The following is a 24,448-nucleotide window of genomic DNA, read 5'->3' on the forward strand; positions in this document are numbered from 1 at the left end:
AGGAGAAATTTCCCTCTGGTCTCCATCAGAACAGTTGATTTGCTCTTATCTTAAGTGCACCATGAATCATCTTTCCTTTTTTATCCTGGTTACTGGAAGCCTGGAGTCAAATTTGTGGCCTACCTCTAGTAAGAACAGGAGATGTTTTAATTTATCTTGTTCAGAATAACCTTACTCCTGGCTTTCTTTTACCTTCTTCCTTTAGCTTTCACTTCTCAGCAAATTCTAATTAACCTTTATCTCACTTAATGCATTTAAAAAATTTTTTTATTAAAAAAAATTTCTTTTAAAAGGTTTTATTTATTTATTTGACAGAGAGAGAGAGAGAGAGAGAGAGGAACACAAGCAGGGGGAGCAGGAGAGGGAGAAGCAGGCTTCCTGCCAATCAAGGAGCCTGATGCAGGGCTTGATCCAAGGACCCTGGGATCATGACCAGAGCCAAAGGCAGACGCTTAACGACTGAGCCACCCAGGCGCTGTACACTTAATGTATTTTTTAAGGCTTTTTAAAGTCCTTTCTTGGGGCACCTGGCTGACTTAGGCAGTAGAGCATGTGACTTTTGATATTAAGAATTGTGAGTTTGAGCCCCATGTTGAGTGCAGAGATTACTTAAAAAAAATAATAGTGCTGAATATCTAGTTTTTTTTTCAGTTTGGGGTCACAGTAAATACCACCACTGAGATAAACTTTTTTAGCACTTATTTTTTGTTACTGTTTTGGGATTGATCTCCAAAAATGGAATTATGAAGTAAGACTCTACAAGCTCTTTTAAATTATTAAATATTATATATATGAAATAATATGCATAATAGACAAGTTATAAAAATAATAACAATAAAAATAAACACCATGAATCTCCCAGTTAACCTGAGAGAGGAGCAATTAGCACAATAGTGGAAGCTCATCTCTCTCCCTCCTGTAAGAAGTAACTACCATCCAGATTTTTTTTTTGTTCTTTTTCTTAGTTCAAAATATGTTTGTGTCCCCAAACAATATATTATTTCTGCTTGCTTTTGTACTTCATAAAATGGTATCTTAGTGAGTGTATTCTTCCATAATTTTTTTTAGTGCTATATATTTTTTCAGTGTTGTATTTCTAAGATTCATCAATGTCAGTACATTTACGTGTACTTCTTTCAGTTTTATTGTTATAGATTTCTATTGTTTGAAAGTACTACTATGTTTTCCTATATTCCTATTCCTCATATGAATATCTGAGTTATTATCAGCTTTTTTGCTATTATGAACAATGCTATTATGAATATTCTTCGATCAATGTCTGTGAAACATGAACGAGAGTTCCTAGTAAAGGGGCAGCTGGGTGACTTAGCTGGTTAAGCGGCTGCTCCAGCTCAGGTCATGATCTCAGGGTCCTGAGATCGAGTCCCGTGTCCGGCTTCCGGCTCAGCAGGGGAGTCTTCTTCTCCCTCTGACTCTCCCCCTTCTCATGCTCTCTTTCTCTCTCTCTCTCTCAGAAATAAATAAAATCTTAAAAAAAAAAAAGAGTTCCTAGTCTAAGGTATAGCTCTAGAAATGGAACTGCTAGCTTATGAATATCCAATTATTATTATGTTCCTTTTAAAATATTTATTTTATTAATTTTAAATTTTATACTATTTTGGTCATATTTTTGGTCTCTATGCATTATATATTACAAAATATATATGTTGTTATTTATCATATATTATAATAAATTTTAAATATTATAATAAATTTTGATATAAAATATCAAAAGACTCTCCAATACTTTTATCAGCTATGTATAAGAGTTCCCATTGCTTCTCATCTTCAGTACTTGGTATTGTCAGACTTTTAATTTTTTGCCCAATCTAGTGTGTTGAAAAGTGGTAGGTATAAAGTCTTTAGTGCTCTTAATTCACATTACCAAATTAATTTCCAGGAAGCTATTTCAATTTACAGTCCCAGTAGTATACGTGAATACCTATCTCTTGGTATACTTGACAATATCAAGCATGATAATAAAAAATATTATTACTAGGGGAAAAATAGTAAAGATTTCATTTATTTGAGAGAGAGAAAAAGAGAGAGAGAGAGCATGAGTCAGGGGGAGGGAGAAAGGAAGAAGCAGACTCCCTGCTGAGCCAGGAGCCCAACACTGGACTCCATCCCAGGATCTTGAGATCATGACCTGAGCTGAAGGCAGTTACTTAACTTACTGAACCCCCCAGGCGTCCCAAATGGTAACTTATCTTAATGAATATTTCTTTGATTACTAGTGAGGCTGATGAGAATTTTTCTAACACATGGACTGGCCATTTCTAGCTCTTCCTTTGAATTTTTTGTGTATGTTCTTTGCCTATTTTTTTTTTTTTTAGTAGAAATGCTCATATTTGTCTCATTAATTTATAAGATTAGAATACTTGCTTTATTAATATAGTTTGTTTTATGCATAGAAGTTTTATTTATTTTTTGAAATGTTTTAAATCTTTATTGCAGTGAAATGGATCTTTTTCTTTATGAATTGTTTTGCTGGTTTATATCTAGCAACTCTTTCCTTGTGAGATAAGAAGCTAAGTATTGACTTATGGTTTCTTCATTTAAAGAAAAAAAAAAAAAAAAAGAAAACAGGGGTGCCTGGATGGCACAGTCTGTTGAGCGTTTGACTCTTGGTTTAAGCTGAGGTCGTGATCTCAGGTGATGAGATCAGTGTGATGAGATTGAGCCCCACGTTGGGCTCTGTGCTCAGTGTGGAGTCTGCTTGAGATTCTTTCTCCCTCTGCCCTTCCTCCTTGTACTCTCTCTCTCTAAAATAAATAAATCTTTAAAGAAAAAGAAAACATAGCAAAATATTAAAACATATCTCTCAATACCAACCAAAGGGATTAAATCCTCAGAACAAAAAAGATTATCAGCTTAAGTTTGTTTTAAAAAATCCTCCAGTCTGCTGACTTTGAAACTAGTCTGAATGGGAATTTAGACTAACATGGGGTGGTTTAAGCCTAATAATCTCAAGTAAATGCAGTCCAGTTAACTTCCTTTGTTTTGTTTAAAGGTATACAACCAAATATTGAATAAGGGAGAAAGCAGGAAAAAAATCACAGTTCAGCACCAGAGAAAAAGAAGGCATAAAAGGGCTAATACACTTACTTGAAAAAATTTCTTAGGTTGTTAAAGAATAATCCATACTCTATCACCCACAATACAAACATTTATATAGTACTTACTGTGTGCCAGATCCTATTCTAAGTGCTTTCCATACATTAATTCACATGGAATTCTTAATTACACAAAATTTGTGTGGCTATTTTTCCCTAAGATAAGACTTTGATCAATATGAACAAGAGATTCTGGCAAAATTAACTGCTATTTAATATTCCAATCAATCTATGAATTTAATGGTTCCACATGGAATTGGTATATAGGATTAGTCTCAAGTTATTTTTCCTTTAAGGTAACTCTTTCAGCAAGCAGATCTTATCATATCCAATTTCTGCTTTCAAATAACCATTTTACTCTAAATCACAGCAACAGAAAAAGAAGTCTGTCTTGTGTTAATGTGTTCCTTTGAGAGTTGATGCTCAGCATTTATTCAGAGTTCAAGGACATTCTTCTTTTCATAGGAGATCACAAGAGTTTTGGAGACAATCTGACTGTTGGAAAAAAATATAAAAGCTCCAATATTAGAAGATAAGAACCAAGGACCAATTGTAGTAGGAAAGCAAAGGGCTGTTTCCTTTCACTGCATGTCACTGTTTTCCTCTGACTTCATCCTTTCTTAGATAGCTCTCTGGGATCCACTGTCAAGGTGAAAAATACAACATTTTCCATACTCTTTTTGTCCTAGCATTGCTGACAGCATGTCAGCATTCATAAGACAGCTGGAGATTTAGCTTGTTCATTACTTGACACTTAATGACCACTCTACAAGACTTGATGTGCCGACTTTACCTAAAGGTGTGGCAAACTGTGGAAGACAGCAGCCAGTGTGAAAAGCTGTTAAAAAATAATGATGACAGTTAAGATAAACAATTTACTTTGGCCTTGGTGTATTCACAGTTGATCATTTCCTCATCACAGTGAGTGACTGAATAAACAAAAATGAGTCTCCATAAAATACCAGCAAACCAAACCTAGCAACATACAAAAAGGATTATATACTATGACCAAGTGGAATTTATCCCATAAATGAGAAGGTAGTTTAACACCTGAAAATCAATTACGGTAATATATCGTATCAATAGAATAAAGACACAGGGAGCCTGGGTGGCTCAATTGGTTGGGCGACTGCCTTAAGCTCAGGTCATCATCCTGGAGTCCTCGGATCAAGTCCCGCATCGGGCTTCCTGCTTGGTAGGAAGTCTGCTTCTCCCTCTGACCCTCCCACCCCCCAATGCGCGCGCGCGCTCTCTCTCTCTCTCTCTCTCTCTCGCATTCTCTCTCAAATAAATAAGATCTTTAAAAAAAAAAAGAATAAAGATACAAAAATTTCATGAAGAAATTGCAAGAAGAAAGGAAAATAAAAAACGAAATCAAATACTTTCTAATGGCAATCTTGGGGAGAGAGGCACCAGTTTCTTCATGTTAACATTTTCATAGAATATGGGTAATTTCTCCCATTATTATAATGGGAGAAAACTATCTAAGTCAGTAGGCAGTAATCACTGGCAAATGATCAGAATATCAAAACTTGTATAACAGAGGCAAGGAGGATATTAATTTTTAGTGGGCCCCAGCATGATGTAAATTAGCCATCAACTCACTAAAATATGTAACATGTCCCCCAAGCTGGGATGATCATGTGCCTAATGCTTTTTCACAGCAATAAAATATAAACACAAAAGCCTTTCTATAGCTAGGGGAATCCAATCAATTTCAGACCTTCTATATTCCAAAGGAAACTTTCATCAGCTGTGAAAGGACTTGGACTCCCTCCTGGCTCCAGCAAAAGACTTGTTTTATGTTCAGCATTTGGGTTTTTCTTTATGTTATTTTCCCTTCCTGGGAAGTTGTTCCCCTTATCTAGCAACACAAACCCTGTCCTCCACTGAACTCAATGTCTCTTCATGGCCCTGCTGATTATTCCAAAATATACTCAACTTTCCTGAGTCTTCAGAGCTCCTACAGTAGGTAAGGTCTAGATCTCAGAGAAGAGTATGTTTTGTATTATACTATCCTTTATTTTTTAACAAGCCTCTATCTCTCTCATAACATTATACACTTTTTGAAGGAGCGTATGCCTTGTATATTTTACTGTGTCATTGCCACACAGCATGTGTTCAATGAAAATTTACTGTGTCATACCCAGATCTGTGAGCACACAGCATGTGCTCATTTATAAGGTCCCTTACCAGTTTCGTATTTATTATCTAGTAGGAGCATAAGACATGCTTTCCAGCCTACGCTTTTGAATACCTAAGGAGAGACCGTGCCACTTCTTTAGAATTGGTAATTATTCTATTTAGGGTAATTTAGGGGAAAAAAAGTCCTAAAGTTGCCCTTAGAGTTTGAAGGATATGATTAGATGCGGGCTCTACTATGAAGCTCCATTTGCTTCTTTACCTGAGTGCAGTTATATACAGCTGACCCTCGGACAATATGGGTTTGAACAACACATGTCCATTTAATACACAGAATTTTTCAATAAATACAGTACAAGACTGTAAATGTATTTTCTCTTCCTTATGATTTTCTTTTTCTTTATCTAGGTAGGTTCCACGTCCAACAGTGGCTTGCACTCATGACCCTGAGATCTAGAATCACATGCTCTACTGACTGAGCTAGGCTCTTCCTTATGATTTTTTTCAATAACAATTTCTTTTCTCTAGCTTACTTTGCTGAAAGTACAGTCATAATATGTATAACATACAAAATATGTGTTAAAGGACCGTTTTTGTTATTGGTAAGGTTTCCAGTCAGCAGTAGGCTGTTAGTCGTTAAGTTTTTGGGGAATCAAAAGTTATATGCAGATTTCTGACTGCGTGCGGGGAGGGGTCCCCGTCCCTAACCCCTATGTTCAATGGTCAACTGTATAAAATTTCTCAATAATACTAGTTCACATCTAACAAACTAAAAGAAACAATAAAAATAGGTAAATTAAGCATACAGGAGGATGCAGACAAGACAGAGGATGTCAGACTCCACAGGCCAAAACAATTTGTACTCAGTTTGAAATTATGCTGGGATGATAAATGAGGTGAGAACGGCAGGTACATTTATTCGTTCCAGTGAAAACCACAAAAACCCATCAGTGAGTTTTCCCTTCTTCCATCACTTATATTAGAAAATTACCATATCATCAGCTTGCATAAGATTCAAGCCAGGGTAGAAGTTGAAAAATCATTATAGCCACAGTTTAGTCCATTGAGAAAATAAGAATATTTTTACTAAAACACACAGATCCACCAATCTGAATTAGATTAGATCGTAGTATCTACAGTCAGCTGAAGACATGTAGGAATCTTTTCATTTAGTCTTTATTCTCTAAACTTCTAGTTTGACAGCCTCTGAGAAATACTTTACGCAGCACTATATACTCCCTGTTGTTGTTTTTTTTAAGACTTATTTTACAGAGAGTGAAAGAGACAGAGAGAATGTGCACATGGAAGAGGGGAAGGGCAGAGGAAGACACAGAGACAGAATCCCAAGCGGTCTCCACACCAAGCACAGAGCCCCACGTAGGGCTCAATCTCATGACCCTGAGATCACAGCCAGAGCCGAAACCAAGAGTTGGATGCTCAATCATTTGCATCATCCAGGCATCCCACTCCCTGTTCTGGAAGGATTAGGATATTTCTCCTGTATCCACATCAGAGATCTTAATTATATGGCGAATATAAATGAAGCCAGTATGTTTCAGTGGCAAGAATTCAGGTTGTGGGGTGCCTAGGTGGCTCAGTTGGTTAAGCGTCTGTCTTCTGCTCAGGTCATGATCTCAGGGTCCTGGGATCAAGCCCCAGGTCTGGTTCCCTGCTCAGCAAGGAGCCTGCTTCTCCCTCTGCCCCTTAACTTGCTTGTGCTCTCTCTCAAATAAATAAAAATCTTAAAAAAAAAAAAAGAATTCAGGTTGTGCAGACTGACTTGAGTCTGGTGTTTCTTGGTCACCACTCGAGCAATTTATGTAACCTTTCGAGCTTTGGTTCCCTTATTTGTAAGATTGGTGTAATAAGTACTTTCCTCTTGGGATTATTGTGAGAGTTAAGTCAGATAATGATTGAGAAATAATCACCCTAACTTTCTTTCTGAAGATGCATTTACTTATATTTTTTATATTTAATACCTCTAAACTCAGTATACTTTTACAATTGATGTTGGGTAGGCAGCAGCCTACCCATTGTCACTGGCTGTATGAGTACGTTACAGTGTGTAGAACAGGGACCCATGGCTCAGAAGAAAATCCCAGGTAGCAGTGCAGTGTTCCTTTAAGAAATGCTGCATTACTAATGCTCTTGAGAGCTCAAAGGACAGTACTGTGTGGAAAAACACAGATTTTCAGTCAAAGAGAAATTTAGAAGTGTTGGACCTGAATATGATGAAGTTTCAGACCAATTTATTTTGTTCATAATTCCTTTTAATGTGTGCACAAGAGTGACACATAATATATCTTAAGTTACAGGAGCATTTTAATGGATATTAACCAATATTTTTGGTGTAAAGAGAGCATTTTTATCATGGTTTACTTGACAGCTTTTTTTTTTTTTTCTTTCTTAGTGGCACATAGAATCATGGTCTCTCTTCCCACTGTTGTTTTTTCTTTTTTCCACTGTTTATGTTTTAGATTCCATGAAATATGGTAGTACCACACCCACCCAGCACCTACTAAGAGCAGAATAAATGTCAGCTATCTGTAATAGTATTATTAGCAACACTAAATGTCAGCTACAAATAATAATTGGGGGTCACACTTGCTTCTGTTAACTTCAGCTCTACTTAAAGAGAAATAAACCTCGTTCTCTAGAAAGACAATACAGAAAAGAAATGGAAAAAGGAAAGAAAAACAGTTCAGTGATTCTCTTAACTCTCCTTTCTACTCTCACATTCACATTTTGCATGTTTATGAGGAGGAAAAGCAGCAGGAGTGGAACTAAGTTTAGGGCATGAAAAGTTAAATGATAAACTCTATTTTCCCACTGAAACTGACTTAGACAAAAATTTATGGAAATAGGAGCTGTAAGAATAAATTATAAGTCCTGTAGTTACTACATATGGGATATAAACAAATGGACTTAGGGATAATAATGTACAAAATGTTTCCTATTCATTCTCTTATTTGAGTCTCATAATTACCCTTGAGATAGGTATATTAGCTATAGTCTCCACTTATGTAAAAGGAACCTGAGATGTGAAGACTACAACACAGCCTGGTAGATTTAAAATTACTCTACATAGAGGGGCACCTGGATGGCTCAGTTGGTTAAGCATCCAACTCTTGATTTCAGCTAAGGTCATGATCTCAAGGTCACGAGATCAAGTCCCACATCAAGTTGTACCCTGGGCGTGGAGTCTGCTTGGGATTCTCCCTCTCTCCCCCGCAAAATAAAATAAAATAAAAAATAATAAAATAAAATAACTCTACAAGGATGTGTATTACTGGCATGATTACAGTCATGACAAAATTGCATAATATTGTTTCGGAAAAAAATGATTTAACAAAGCCATGACTAGAGGCTGATATTAAGATCACGTAAGTGTACATATTCCTAATAAATAGGAAAAAACAAAACAGGTAATTTTAAGTTACACTGCCAGATTATACTCAAGAGGAGATAGCATCATAAATAGTTATTAGTTGATGTTTTCTGTAAGGACAACATCCAGAGACACAAGATATGACAAAAATCAGATGACTATATTATTAAGTGATGTCAAGAAAAAGTACAGGGCACTTTGGAAACATCTAATATAAAAATGTGGTCTAATTTGGGTTTGGAAGACGGTGAAGCAGGGAAGACTTCCTTGATTGAGTCAGGAGTAACTGAGCTCTGAGGTAACTAGCGGAAGGGAAAGGAGGACGAGAGTGTCCAGGCAAATCAACAGTAGTAACAAAGGCCCTGAGGTGGAAGACTGATTGGTATGAGATGAATTTGGAGGAGGCAGCTGCAGAGCTCAAATAATACCGAGACTCTAGGCATGGGTTTAAGTCTTTATTCTAAGAAGGACAAGGACAGCGAGAGTGGCTATCGTAAGACTAGTAAGGAGGCAACTGAAGTAATCCAGGCAGAAGATGAGCGCAGTTTGGACTAGAATGGTGGCAGAGATGGACAGAAGTGGTCGGACGAGATGATGTTATTGACAGTGACTCAGGAGTGGGTGTGATGAAGAGATATGGGCTTAAGTAGGTTCTTTCCTGATGAAGAGATCTGGACCCAATTAGGTTCTTTCTTGCTTCGCACACATTTTTCTAAGTGTGTGATTCTAGCTACGCGCAAAACCTATGGTTGCTTGGCCTTCTTGCTGCTTAACCCTAAGCCTTTACTGAAAGAAAGTCAGACGACTCCTCATTTCTGTCCAGCAGGTCTTGCTCTTGCTGGTGCTGGCAGAATGTTTACATTTTGAAATTATACTCCCTTAAATATTTAAATTACTTTTAATATCTTTCCTTCTTGGGGTCCTATTAGATTTGAAACACCCAATACATCAATGTGAATGGCCAATGCAAGGTAATAGGGGCCGAGGCAACTATTAAAGAAGCTGCTCTTATCATCTCCTGTAGCTCCTCAAGATGGTAGAGATCCCCCACTTTCAAGGGTACTTAACTTGAGGAGCTAGATGTAATACAGGAGACAAAGATACTACTATTAGTTGGTCATTCTCAATTCTATCCCTTTACTACAATTCAAATAGTTACTTCCTCGCCTCCTCGGCTGTCACGTAGCTGGGCGGCAACAACAAGCCCCAAATCACCTAGGGAGGATACATGCTGTCCGTGGCTTTGCAGTACCGGTAAAGACTACAATCATAAACCAGAGGCCAAGGTTACTCCACTGCTTTTAGTATACAGGCAGAGAGGAAGTTAACCGGTATTTTCGATCACAGCCATCTCACGGAATACACTAAAATTATGCCACCATGGTAACATCATGGGGAAAACTGCACATTGTTCTATCATGTATTTACCAGCAAATACTGGCAGAGAGAGGCAGGCTTTTCAAATATTTGAAGCTATCTAGGAACTAGGGCTGGACATATACTAATTATGGCTTAGCAGTATTCACTTATCAAGATGATGTAGCTTTTACTCTGCTCTAAGGATGTGCTCTGTTGAGCCCTCTGGCAGATGGATGTGGTGACTACTGAAACATCAATGTGAGAAGGTGAGTCATTTTGGATGACCTCTATAAAGCAGGTTTAGAAGGGACTGGAAACCTATGCCCCATTTTGCTGGTTTGAAATTAATTATGTTTCACTAAGAGAATAGGCTCCCGGGCACAGTTGACAAAGTAGATCTAAAATCTGATTAGCTTTGGTGAGTTAATGATTGCACACCCAAATAAATGGACTTAGTATACTCACTGGATCAACCAACCCCACAACTTATTATTATTCTTGGGCAGAAATCGAATGTAAAACCACAATAACATCACACCTGAGGTTATACATACTCACAAGTGAGGAAAACCAAAGAGATTGCTCCCCCAGCTACCATAACCCTGTCAGAGCATAAAGATATATATTTAAAGTGAACTATAAAAGTTAATTCGAATCCACAGAGAAAAAAAAAAATCCCTCATAGGCTTTCTGAATTCAGACTGAGATAAAATCAGTAAACCAACCAGTATAATTTCCTGAGCATTACAAGAATCCCAGTCATTATTTTAGATCCAAATTTTAAAACGAGTCTCCGTCAGAGTCAACATGATACACATTTACTTAACACGAAATGCCAGAAGTTCCTTGAAAACTCTAGCTCAATTTGAGGTGATAGGGGAATTCCTGATGGACAGCGGACTTTGTTCCCATTTCTTTAATTAGTATCACAGATGGGTAAGATGAGAGATTACACCTATGTGAATAGGTGGTAATTACGTAAAAGCATAGCTAGAGAGCAGCTACTTCCTGCTTTAAAAGTTCAGGGATGCCTGGCTGGCTCAGTTAGTTAAGTGTCTGACTCTTGATTTCGGCTCAGGTCATGATCTCAGGGTCGTGAGATCAAGCCCTGGATTAGGCTCCACACTGGGTGTGGAGCCCGCCTAAGATTCTCTCTCTCCCTCTCTCTCTGCCCTCTGTCACCCACTCTCTCTAAATAAATAAATGAACGAATGAATGAATAAAAAAAAATAAAAGTTCAAAGTTCATCACACTTAAGAAATGAACATTTTCAGGCACCCAGAAGGCTAACACTAAGTGACACATTATCTAAGTGTTTTTATGTGTATCATATTCTATGTACCAGAGAGTAAAATTCCTTACATCTTGAGTGAAAAAGTAATCTGTTAGGCTTTTAACACACCACCATTATGTCAGTGGGAATTTCCCAAGTTGATTATAAAATATCATGGAAAAATTTATTCTCATAATAGATACTGAATTAGAGAGTGATCTTTAAAGACATTTTCCTTAAATTGAGGGAATAAATTTATAAGCATGGAAACTAAACACATCCTAATGCTTTGGCCATAAAGTGAGATTTATTTAAAATATTCAATACTTCTGTCACTAATGGGAGCAATAAACCATTGTTTATAGCATAAAAGGGACTAAACCCCACTCTGTGGGGGAAAAAAATTGAATCCTGAGGTTTTAGGGGAGCCCTCCTCATCAATTCAAAAGCTACATAGAAGAAGCATTTCTCTAGGGATGGAGGGGCCTGGGATAGGAATACAGCAAGCATTTGCAAGGCCTGGATTGCAAGAACATGTGGCTGGGTGTCTGGTGAAGCAGAGATAAACTATTAACATACAGTGCTTGAATACTCCTATGAAGCAAGGGAAAGGAATCAGGCTGCCACTCTGTTCACTAGATTCAAAGCTAATGAAACACGGGGAAGACTGGGGTGACCCTGAGCAGTGCCAAGTGGCGCAGACAGGCAGGAAGGCATCTGAAAATAAAATCACCATAGAGCTGAAAGATAACTGCTGGGTCAGCCTCTACAATGAGCCAACTGCTGGAAAAGGGTGCAACAGCACTGTGTCCATGAGACAGCATGACTGTTGACAGCATGTCACTGGAACTGTTTTTGTCACAGCCCTCCAAAGGCCAGTCTTATCTTCTGGGGAAGGTGGTGAGTTTATACGTGTGGTAGTCTGTATAAAGATGTCCCCCTGTGTTCCCCAGGTCTTCAGAATCATGCTCTTGTGTAGTCTCCACCCATAAAGGTCCAGGATGGGCCTTTGTGGCCAAAACAATGCAGCAGAAGGGATGTCACTCCTGAGAGTAGGTAAGAAAAGACATCTTGGTTCCATTTTCTCTCTCTTGGATCACCTGCTGTGCAAGGCGCCAGCTGCCATGTCATGAGAACCTTCTGACAACATCCACAGAGTGAGGAACTGAAGCCTTTTGCCCACAGCCGTGTGAGTGAGCTAGTCAGGCTTTTAGAGCACTGTAGCTAGGGCTGAAGGCGTGACTGCCCCTCAGGAGAGACGGCCGGAACCACCCAGCTAAGCTGCTCTCGGATTCCTGTCCCTTAGAAACTGTGTGATAGAATATTTCTTTTAAGCTGCTAGGTTTGGGGATAATTTCTTAGGTAATAATTGCTAACTAATAGAGCTGTAAAGCTCCAGTTTTGGAGAGAAGAGGTTAGAAACTATCTTCTTACTTTGCAAAACCACTAGAGCTTGAGCAGGTGTTTACGCTAGCAGTGGCAGTGACACCAGAGTTGAAGTTGCAGAATCAGACAGGTTACCTGAGACAAGAACAACCGTTAAGTTAGCCCTATGAACATTAATTCATCCCAAATGTCATTTTGTTATACAGAGAGAGGGAAGAGGGAGAGATTGGGGAAGGGCGGGAGAGAAGGAGAGAGAGAGAGAGGGAGAGACAGAGAGAGAGAGAGAAAGAGAAACAATTACCACAACAAAAAAAGCTACCAGATGGGGAAGGTAATTCCACTACAGCAAATGCTTCCAGAACTTCTCGGTTTTCACTTTGCCAACTTTAACAGTACAGAAAATCCATGAGAACTACTGCTCTGTTTTTAAAGATTTTATTTGAGAGAGAGCATGAGTGCACAAAAGAGGGGAGGGTCAGAGGGAGAGAGAGAAGCAGACTCCCCGCTTTGAGAAGGGAGCCCAACGTGGAACTCGATCCCAGGACCCTGAGATCATGACCTGAGCCGAAGGCAGACGCTTAACCGACTGAGCCACCCAGGTGTCCCCCTGAGAACTATTTCTACACAAAAAGGAAAATATAGTATATTAATACTCTTAACAATGATGACAGAGATATATAATTCTGTATAGGATGTTCAATAAAGAGAAAATGACCAATCCTGTATTCAAGGGAACTACTACAGTTTCTGCCTTAATTTCTGGCATCATGCTCCATAAATGTATCTACATAGAAATATAAAAAAAATAATTAAACATCTCATGAGCAATATTTCCAGCACAGTGAATTCAGCACACCTCACTTATTTTTCTAGTTGGATACAATGTAAATCACTGATTTGGGATTACAAATCAAATCAACCCAATGACTATGAAGTTGGCAATTTCCTGGAATCTTTTCAAACTTTGAGGGCAACGAAGCTGCAGAAAATATCAAGATGGGCCACTGGCCAGAGATGTCAGGAAGCAGAGGTCACCGGTCTTCCCTTACTTCCTGTGCTGATAATGGAAGAAGTGCAGGAGACACCAATAGTCTGTGGGAAGGTGCTCTGTGAAGCAGCTGGACACAAAACAGCTCAGCAAGAAGCAGGCAGCCATGAAGGAATAAGGACATGAACCAACCACCCCAGAGCACATGGTGGGTGTCAGGCATTGCCCTGGCTGCTTCCGTATCTCAGGAAGACTTCCTGACAACTCTGTGAGGTAGATATTACTATGACTGTACATTTGAAGAAATTAAGGCTTCCAAGGTCAAAGTGTAAAATTTAAAATCCAAATAACATTACTGTATACTGATTATTCTTTGGACAAATATTTACTGTGCACCTACTGTGTGCATACCTCTACTGTTGTACTTTTCTTCCAGGGCTGTAATAACTGTCTAATTTCTAGTCTGATTGTAACTCCTTCTATTCAGGAACTAACTGCTTTTGTACCTAACCTAATGTCTGGCACATACCTAAGGACTCGCTAATTTTGTGATTAGTAAAAACAAAAAACCCAAGCCCTCAAACCCCAAATGTTACATTTTTTGGCTTTATTTTTCTGCTAGGTAGACAGGATATGAGATTTCAAGGAAAGACTGGTGAAGAAAAGGGGCATCCTAAAAAAGATGTTTTGGCATTACTTTATTTGGAGGCTTTTTTTAATGCTAAAAAAATGACTGACGTAGCTTGTACTTCATTAGTCTAAGAAGCTTTAATAAGAAAAACCATTCATGCTAATGTGGTAGATTTGATATAAAACAAATGAGGAGAATGTGGATAGGGAGGGAGAAAAGGCATTCTATTATAATGGGAAAAAGGAGAAATAAAGGAGACTTGAGAAAAAAAACTTTTCTATGCTGTTAACTGAATTCGGAGGATAATAACCTGATGTAATATATATGACCCTCTAAAGTGGCATTTGCTTGGAGTCTGAATTCAACAGGCTGTAATGCATTATTTATTCACAAATTACTGCAAAGCTGGCTCTGGTTCCTAAGACATTGTCTAGACTCCTCTAAGGCTGAATGGCAGGCTAGAGGCTAAAGTTATTTTTAAAAAATCTCCTTTTCCTCTAAAAGAGAAAAAGATCTATTAGAGTCATTTGAGAAATTAGTTTAAAGAAGGGTGGAGAAAAAGGACAAAAAAAGCTTCTTTTTTTTTTCCTACTCATGACTACAACTGTCATTCTTTAAAGCCCTAATTCTTTATATTTAAATGTTCATGAATCCCAAAGACTGCAATTCTGAAAGGCCTTTGTGGCTGAAGATGGCTCGAGGAGGAAGAAAAATGAAAAGGCCTACTCAGACACCCTGCCCATCATTTAGTCCAGATTTCTTCATTCTAAGTCTGGGTCAGAGGCCAAATTTGATCTGCCCTAGGGCCCAGCTAACTGTTGGAGAAATCTGGAGAAAGCATCTTTTCTTATCCTGCCCCTGCTTTCTGTTTCTTGATGATCTCTAGAGACCTGGACTTGAGGGCACAGGGCCCCTTTCCCAAAATGAGAACATCCTGGAGACACATTAATTTCAGCCTGGTTTGGGACGGACCTGATAAGAAAGGTCATTTTCTCTCTCACCCTCTCCTGGCTCCAGTCCCAGTGTGACTCAGGGCTCCCCTGCCTCTTCTCATCTATCCTACAACCAGAACAAAGGATGAATAAAAATTAACCAACCTATTCTTCCTATAGAATGAATTTTGACTAGAGCTGACTCAAATATTGTGCTCTTCACAGACTGATCTACATGTCCCCTTTTATACTCCCACTGCACCATAAAAATATGTCTGGTCCTGTACTTATAACACTGTAAGAATCGGTGGTTCATTCGTCTCACCTTTGTAAGCTTCTTGGGAGAACACTGTTTTGTTCATCTCATTTAGTAAAACTCCTAGAAAGCTCATGTAAGTTTTAAGAGCAGACTCTGAAAGCAGACTGCCTGGAATAAAATCTCAGCTCCTCTTTGGGCAAGTTACTTAACCTCTTTGGGCCTCAGTTTCCTTGTTTGTTTAGTATTGATAATTATAATACCAACCTCATACCTTGTGAAAATTACATGAAATATTGTACATAAAGCACTTAGAACAGTGCCTGGCTCAATGGTAACCTCTCAAGAAATGTTGGCGAGTATTTTCACTTTACGTAGTATGTACTCAAACCTTGGTTAAAATACGTCATATTGCTAGAGGTCTATATCCAAGAGTGCTGTGGCTAGAAGGATACATACAGATTAAACAGTGACTATCAATTCACACAATTATCTTCTTTCATACTACTTCTCATTTCACTATTATTGCATTCAACACTATTTTAAGAATTCTGTTGCGTACAAAACGGGGAAGTATCACTGCATTCTGAATTCCAAATAACTGACCTATGAACTTTTGATACCTTGGTACACAGCTCATTCATAAATTGAGAAGCATTTGTGTTCTACTAAAAGATGGCTGATAAGACTCTATGAATGACATACTGAGGAACAATTTCCAGAGAAAGAACAAATCTTCATGATTTATTTGAGCTCTGTCTTGCACCCAGTTTAAAATTAACTTAGAATATAAAGTTAAAGATGTTGATGATAGGGGCGCCTGGGTGGCTCAGTGGGTTAGGCTTCTGCCTTCAGCTCAGGTCATGGTCTCTGGGTCCTGGGATTGAGCCCCGCATCAGGCTCTCTGCTCAGCAGGGAGCCTGTTCCCCCACACCCCCCGCTTGCCTCTCTGCCTACTTGTGATCTCTCTCTCTCTCTCTGTCAAATAAATAAATAAAATCTTAAATACATATATATATTGATGACAGGAAAAACCCGGAGATTTCCCAGCATTGCAAAGGTATCACTAACATACTGACTTTGGAATCCTAAAGCTAGCTGCAAATCAAAGAAAAATATCAATCTCTAACAGTTTTCTGCACTTCAATTACCAATCCAAAAGGTCAGATTCAGAAGTGCCAATCAATGCCTTTTAAAAGTCATGTCCAGGGGTGCCTGGGTGGTTCAGTTGGTTAGGTGTATGCCTTCCACTCAGGTCATGATCCCGGGATCCTGGAATCAAGTCCTGCATTGGGCTCTGCTCAGTGCGGACCCTGCTTCTCCTTCTGCCTCTGACTCTCTTTCTCTGCCTCTCATGAATAAATTAAAAAGTCTTAAAAAAAGAAGAATATCTAAACGTCATGTCTAGAATCATATATTGTAAGCAACAAAGTATCACTCTTAAAACATTTTCCTTCATTCTCCAAAAGATATGAAACAAAAAAAGCACTATTTGAATGCTATCTACAGAATAATTATCAAGGTTAAATTTACAACATCAAGGGAGCTTTATATCACCATGGACATTCTACCATACCTAGTATTTTTAGTCTAATTTCAAAGCTGAAGAACCTATAAGCCACAAATGATAGCAAACTTGAGTTACAGGTTGTTAAGGGAATTGCAGAAAATTAAATCAGAGCTTGGTTTTGGGTTTTGCGTATCTTCTTGTTAAATTAATTCATCCTGAGAGCTACCTTGTTCTCATCAGAACAAAATACTGGACCTACTTCATGATGTGTATGGTACAGAGAGAAAATATAATTAGTTTTAAAAAGTGTTGACATCAAGTCATGGGTGACTTATAAATAATTGTTGAAGGCAATTAAATTTTTATTCTATTATTTTTTAGGTATTTATATTTTTTTAAATTAATGATCATTTCCTAAAACATGCCTTGGTGTCCCAGGCAAAGAAAGACTAGTAGGTTGGATGGATCATGGTACTAATTCAATTTTTTGAAGATTTTATTTATTTATTTATTTGAGAGAGAGGGAGAGAGAGAGAGAGAACATGCGCATTCTTGCATAAGGAGAGGGGCAGAAGGGGAGGGGCAAGCAGACTTACTGATGAGCATGGTGGCTGATGCAGGGCTCCATCCCAGGACCCTGAGATCATGAACTTAGAGGAAATCAAAAGTCAGACACTTAACTGAGTCACCCAGGCACCCCAACTTAGTATTTTTATAAAAGAAACAGATGCCTGGATTTAAGAAATAAGAAAAGGGATAAAAATAAATAACTTGAAAGAAGAAATAAAAATATTTTATATGGCTTAAGTAATAGATCTCTCTTTTTTTAAGTATCTGGGAAAATAATGCTTGCTATGGCTTTTTCTCCTCAGAATTTTAGAAGGTGAAGTAGTTCATGTTGGCTAAGTACTTTAAATTTTTTAGAAAACATGAACTAGTAAAATAATTTCATCATTACAACCAAATAGCAAAGTTACAATTTTTCTATAGTGGGGATTGTTACCTTAATAGGTTTTTATTTTTTACCTTTAAACATATTATTGGCTCCTTAGTTATAAATACCTAAAAGAGACAAGTACTGTTTAATAACCCATTTAATGATTTTTGGAAATTCAAGCTGAAAACATCTGAGGATGAAATAAGAAACTATAGATTTATTATTATTCACATTCTGCTTTGTATTGGCAAAAGCTGAAGAATAAAATTAAAAGAAACGCCATTGAACATATCTCATTTAGTTTTTTAGACTTAATTAAATCAAGAGTCAATTTTCATCTTTGAGTTTACATAAGAGTTTCTCAGAAGAAAGAACAAGAAGCAAAACTGGTATTAGGATAAAAAGCAATCTGCTCTGTCAAGGGTGTTCTAGTTTCAGAAAGTGTTTGATTGAAAGCCTTCTTGCCTTCTGGTCTCCTATTTCAAATCTTTTGGCCAGGAAAAGAGCCGAGGTTTGTCTCATGGTCCTTTGCATTGGAGCAAGACAGATTTAATTCTGCCTTAACACTTTAGAGAATTGAGCGCAAAGATGTCAGCTTGATGATATAAAGTGGGTGATCTGGAATTTCCTTAGGCATTTTCAATCATGCAGTTATAGCTATATAAATATGAATTATGTAAGTTAAATCATTTTAAATAATTATGAGCTTAATAATTAATGTTAAATAAATTATATAAGTTAAATATACTTATAGAACTATAAATTATATTGTTATATAACTATATACTATAGTCATATAATTTTTAAAAAATTTAATATTTAACTTAACCTTCTCTTTTCTTTTTTTGCTCTACTTTTATTGACAAATGAAAATAATTAGCATTGTTCTTGGGGCGCCTGTGTGGCTCAGTGGGTTAAGCCACTGCCTTCGGCTCAGGTCATGATCTCAGGGTCCTGGGATCGAGCCCCACATCGGGCTCTCTGCTCAGCCGGGAGCCTGCTTCCCCCTCTCTCTCTGCCTGCCTCTCTGCCTACTTGTGATCTCTCTCTCTGTCACATAAAAAAAAAAAAAAAAAAAAAAAATTAAAAAAAAAATTAGCATTGTTCTTTATGCCTCCCTTTTATCTTCCTGACTTAACAGATCTGTTAACTTCAATTTCTTTTTCTTGAAGACTGGGAATATAAGACAGACACTGTTATTCTTTTTAACTTTAAAAAAAAAAAATATTTATTTTTTTCGGGACGCCAGAGTGGCTCAATGGGTTAAGCAGCTGCCTTCGGCTCAGGTCATGATCCCAATGTCCTGTCAAGTCCCCCATCAGGCTCCCTGCTCAGTGGGGCGCCCGCTTCTTTCTCTCCCTCTGCCACTCCCCTGCTTGTGCTCTCTCTCTCTGTGATAAAATCTTTAAAAAAATAAATAAATATTTATTTTTTAGAGAGAGAGAGCACATGCACCAAGAGCACCTGTATGTGCCCATGTGAGTGGGGGAGGGGCAGACGCACAGAGACTCAAGTGGACTCCAGGCTGAGCTCGGAGCAGAAGCTGGATGCAAGACTCCATTTCAAGACCCATGAGGTCACAACCTGAGCTGAAACCAAGAGTCCAACACTTAACCAACTGAGCCATCCAGGCACACCTCACTGTTATCCTTTGAACTATATCCAGTTTGCCTTCAGATAATTGATACTCATGCCTTCCTAAAATGTAATAATCTGATTGGTTATGCAATAAGCACGTGAACCCCAAAACCTATTAAAAAAAAGATCATGCTACAGCCTAGAATTTTATTAGATGATGCTTCTCCAGTTTTCTTATATATTCTGGAGTTGGCTTCTTCCTTCTTGTATCAATTAGCTTTTACTTTTCTTTGATGACATGACAGCTCCTTTTTCCCCTCCCCCCAAATTAAAATTAATTATACTCTTTCAAAGAGTTTTCTATTACCTTTCATTTTTGACATCCTACTTAACTGTAGTCTTCAAGAAATCAATGAATATATTAATTGGAATTAGACTTGGCACCTGTCTCTAAGGAACTCAATAGTTCTCTGTAGCCTTAGATGGAATGTTTAATAACTTCAAGGTATTTTTTAAAAAGCCAACTGTGTATCTTTAAGTTATTCCTTCAAACCCATGTTTTTATGAGTTTCCAGATAGAGAAACAAGGGTATAATAAAATGACGAAAATTAAAAGCATTAAAACATTTATAAAAACCTAACAAGTTAATGATTATAATAAAAAGATATTAAACAACTAGCTTAGGTAATATAAACACAAAAGAACAGTGCATTTCTTTTCAGTCGTTAAGACTCAATTTGAGGGGCAAAAGAACTAGGAAAAGATGGTGCTAAAGCAGGTAGACCATAGATATTCAAGAAATTTGGTCTTTTTCTGTTCCTAAAATTCAGAGCATTTCCTTTTTCTTTATAGTTCCAAATGAGTCAGGCAAAAAAAATCTCGTATTAGACTAAAACTAATAATAATCAGATAAAGAACAAATGATAGTTCTGAAAGACTGAGTTTGAATTCTCACTCTTATCCTTTGATAGCTCTACGACTTTTATCTTTTTGAGTTTCAGTTTCCACATCTGAAACACAGGTATAACACCACTAAACATAACAGGGTTGGCAAGATTTAAAATAAAGGCATGTAATATTTGTAAGGTGCCTGGCTCATAGTAGGCCCTCAAAAAGGTTTATGGACCGTCTTTTCCCCTCTTCCCTGACCCTGCTGGAAATTAAATTTGACAGATAAGTAGTATTCTCTTCACTGTCAAAGTTACTGTAGTGAGAAAAAGATAGAAATAACTAAATGGAGGGGAATTTGGGTGGCCTAGTCCACTGAGCATCCAACTCTTGAGTTTCGGCTCAGGTCGTGGCATCGGGCCCTGTGTTAGGCTCTGTGCTCAGCATGGAGTCTCCTTCAGACTCTCTCTCTCTCTCTCCCTCTGCTGCTGCAACCCCAAAAATAAGTAAATAAATCTTAAAAGAAAAAAAAAAACAACAACTAAATGGAATAGTAACTTTCCTGGATCTGAAATTTTAAAGTAAATAAGTTATGAAATAAATCTAGTAAGAGGTAAATGGGTTGCCTGGATGACTCAATTGTTAAGCGGCTGCCTTCGGCTCGGGTCATGATCCCAGGGTCCTGGGATCAAGCCCACGTTAGGCTCTCTGCTCGGTGGGAACCTGCTCCTCCCTCTCCCATTCCCCCTGCTTGTGTTCCCTCTCTCACTGTCTCTGGCAAATAAATAATAAATAAATAAATAAAATCTTTTAAAAAATTAGTAAGAGGTAAATAGAATGATGGGATTATAAAAACCTATAAGAAAGTTAAGATATTATTAATTATTTCCATTTTCCTCTTGGCTATGATTATGAGATTATGTTTCCTATTCAGTGAAGGGAGAAACTAACCAAGCTTTGAAAAGTGGTATCAAAAGTGTTTCATAGGGGCGCCTGGGTGGCTCAGTGGGTTAAAGCCTCTGCCTTCGGCTCAGGTCATGATCCCGGGGTCCTGGGATCGAGCCCCGCATCGGGCTGTCTGCTCCGCGGGGAGCCTGCTTCCTCCTCTCTCTCTCTCTCTCTGCCTGCCTCTCTGCCTACTTGTGATCTCTGCCTGTCAAGTGAATAAATAAAATCTTAAAAAAAAAAAAAGTGTTTCATAAAAACAAAAATTTGCTTCCATTTTACAAAAGTTTTATCGATAAAAGTATTTCAAGAAAGGGCCTTTCAGTCATTCGAGATGACCCATTTACGTGCATCATATATGCCAACTGCCATACTAAGTGACAGAGGATATACAGAGAAGATAAAAAGAATACTATTAAAAGTATAGGACAGGTCATGTGGCATCAGGCATATCACTGTATTAGTCTGCTAGGGCTGCCATAACAAAATACCTAGAGCTCGGTGACAACAGAAATTTATTTTTTCACAGTTCTGGAGGCTGCAGGTCTAAGATCAAGGCATAGGCAGAGCAGGTTTCCTCTGTGGCTTCTCTCCTTGCCGTGCAGTTGGCTACCCTCTTGCTATCTCTTCACATGGCTGTCCCTTTGTGCATGGCACCACTGGTCTCTGTGACCCTAAATTTCCTTTTCTTACAAAGACATCCGTAGAACTGGGTTAGGGCCCACTCTAATGGCCTCATTTTAACTCACCTCTTTAAGGACTTTATTTCCAAATATGGTCAGATACTGCGGTACTGGGGGTAAGGGCTTCAAAATAAAAATTCTGGGGGAACAGAATCCAGTGCATAAGAAACATGATCTCACTTAACCACTGTCCTGTTTTACAAATGTGGAGCTAGGCTCTAAGAGAGTAAATAACTCAACAAATGTCACATAGCAAGTAAATGGTGGAAACAAAATTTTAACTCCGGTCTCATTATGAGAGCACCAAAGGTATGTTTTTTTCTTTTAGTCACACCTCCTCAAGGAATTACAAATCTGATTGGAAAGACAAAGCACCGATTCACGAAACTATAAAATATGGGGGTTAGTGATAAAGAGGCATTTATTCACTGGACTTGTACCATCACATGGAAAGAATGGATTCAGGACTAATAGACATTTATAGAATATTTATTACATGTTAGGCTGGGCTCTTTCACAAGAGTCTACTGATGCCCTTTCATGAAGAATTGCTGAATGGCAAGGAATAGTTTTTGGTAGTCTTGGACCAAAGCCAATGTCAAAATACAAGAGAGCTTTCTGTAGTAAGTTATCTTACACACAACTGTCTTTCAGATCTTTTTTTTCCTACACTTGAGTGTAGGCTCTGTGCTGGTCCACATGTATGAAACCCCTAATCTGCTTTATAATACTCTACCTCATTGACAATCTACCTCATTGACAATCTTAGGGGACTTCCAACTCTACAACATCTCAAAGTGAAAGACAGAAAAGTCCCCTGCTGTGTCTCTTAAGAGTCCCACCTGTGTGTCCATGAATGAGTGTCAGGCTAGACTGTGTGTAAATATGTCTGTGTGTGTGTGTGTGTGTGTGTGTGTGTACACACACACATATGCATATACATACACACACATACATAGCACTAACCATTTATTATAGGGGCCAAGAACTGCCCTCAAGAAGTCTGATAATTTGTTGTTTTGTTTTTTTTTGAGGTAAGTTCTTTGGATATCAATTATACCATTTTCAGAAAACAAGTACAAAAGCACATTTCAAAGTTTGATTTGATTTTTTGTATTATCCATACTTCGTTCCTAGAGTAGGAACATTCAGTGGTGTTCTTACCAATAATGAGAATTCAGTTGTGATTTTTCAAATTGTCTCAATGGAGTTAAGTGGGTGGAAGAGGTGGGAGTACCTTATCAGAATCTTAGAGAAAAATGGAAAAGCAGATAAAGAATATACATAGTTTAAAAAACAAAGCAGTGCTTTTCTCCAGTATTTTCATGTTTTCAAATTTCAAATAATATTAAAAATGTTTAAAAAAAAAGAAGTTGAGAAACACCAAGGTGTGGGAATTTTCAAAACTCTGAAGATCAGATTTCATTTTTTCCAGGAAAAAAAGTGTCTTAGGAGGCATTTAGTGAATGTTCTGAATATAATAGACTTAGTAGCCAATTAACCCAAAATACACTTAATTCATTAAATATACACATAGAGAAAGGCAATACTCTCACAGAGTTGTATCTAGGAAGTCAACAGCATGATGGTTTAAACTGTAGGTGGAAAAGTAAATCTCCAAACACAGTATGACATTTCTGCAACTTTGAGCACGGATATTTTTATTCTGCCATTTTTGTGTTTCCAGTTGTTTTTAGCTTTGTAAGCTTTCAAGGAAAGATCTACTTATTATCCCCCCTCAACTCTACCTCCCGGTGCCTTCTATGAAATAAACATAAAACTGGGGATACGTGCTCAAGTTGAGAACTACTCTTACCCCTGAATTTCTTTTTCCTCAAGCTGAGTATCCAAAGACAACTAAGATTTTCAATTTAGGCTTTTTTGGTCTTCAGTCCCAGAACCACCTACCTCCAAACATCTTCACAGAATGTAGTATTTCCTATCTGCTGTCAGGTTCGAACCAATCAGTTCTCACAGCTAGAGATAGATTGAACGAATGTCTATAGTGCATGCCCTCCCCACCCAGGGGCTCTATGTGCTTCCATGATGCCCTATTCCCCTGAAGTCCAAGGAATACCTACCTCTAGTTTCAGAACATCGTGCTGAAGTTTACGCTGAAATTCAAGGAAGTTTTTGATCGTCAGCTTCCCCTTAAGATCAGCTCCAAAGAAGTAGGTCGTAAGGGCTGAACACAAGCCAGACTTGAGGGTGTTACCAGTAGTAGGACGATCTCTGTGACGCATACCCATACTGGTTTGGGAGCGGATGATGCTCTGAACCTGGAGAAGAAGCAAAGCCCCATTCAGGAAAACATTACAAAGTACAAAAGTATAAAAAAGTAAGAACAATAACTGACTACTGATTATTATTTGCCTACATGGTGCTACGATTCTCTTTTAATGCGCACAATCCTATTAAGTCTTACGATGGTCCTC

The 24,448-nt window shown here is 38.0% G+C and overlaps 1 protein-coding gene across 2 annotated transcripts in view; it reads right to left on the bottom strand.

The window, feature by feature from the left end:
• The window catches only part of LOC111144955 (mitochondrial calcium uptake 1), a 245,703-nt gene that overhangs the window by 50,396 nt on the left and 170,859 nt on the right, over positions 1 to 24,448 (bottom strand). For both annotated transcript variants that reach the window (XM_022499577.1, XM_022499576.1), the window contains one exon: positions 24,095 to 24,292. In XM_022499577.1, coding sequence (XP_022355285.1) covers positions 24,095 to 24,292 — 198 coding nt within the window. The remainder of the gene's footprint in view (positions 1 to 24,094; positions 24,293 to 24,448) is intronic.

Source organism: Enhydra lutris, unplaced genomic scaffold (genome assembly GCF_002288905.1).
Source record: "Enhydra lutris kenyoni isolate GAN:26980312 unplaced genomic scaffold, ASM228890v2 scaffoldscaffold12, whole genome shotgun sequence".
In the NCBI taxonomy this organism is placed as follows: Eukaryota; Metazoa; Chordata; class Mammalia; order Carnivora; family Mustelidae; genus Enhydra; species Enhydra lutris.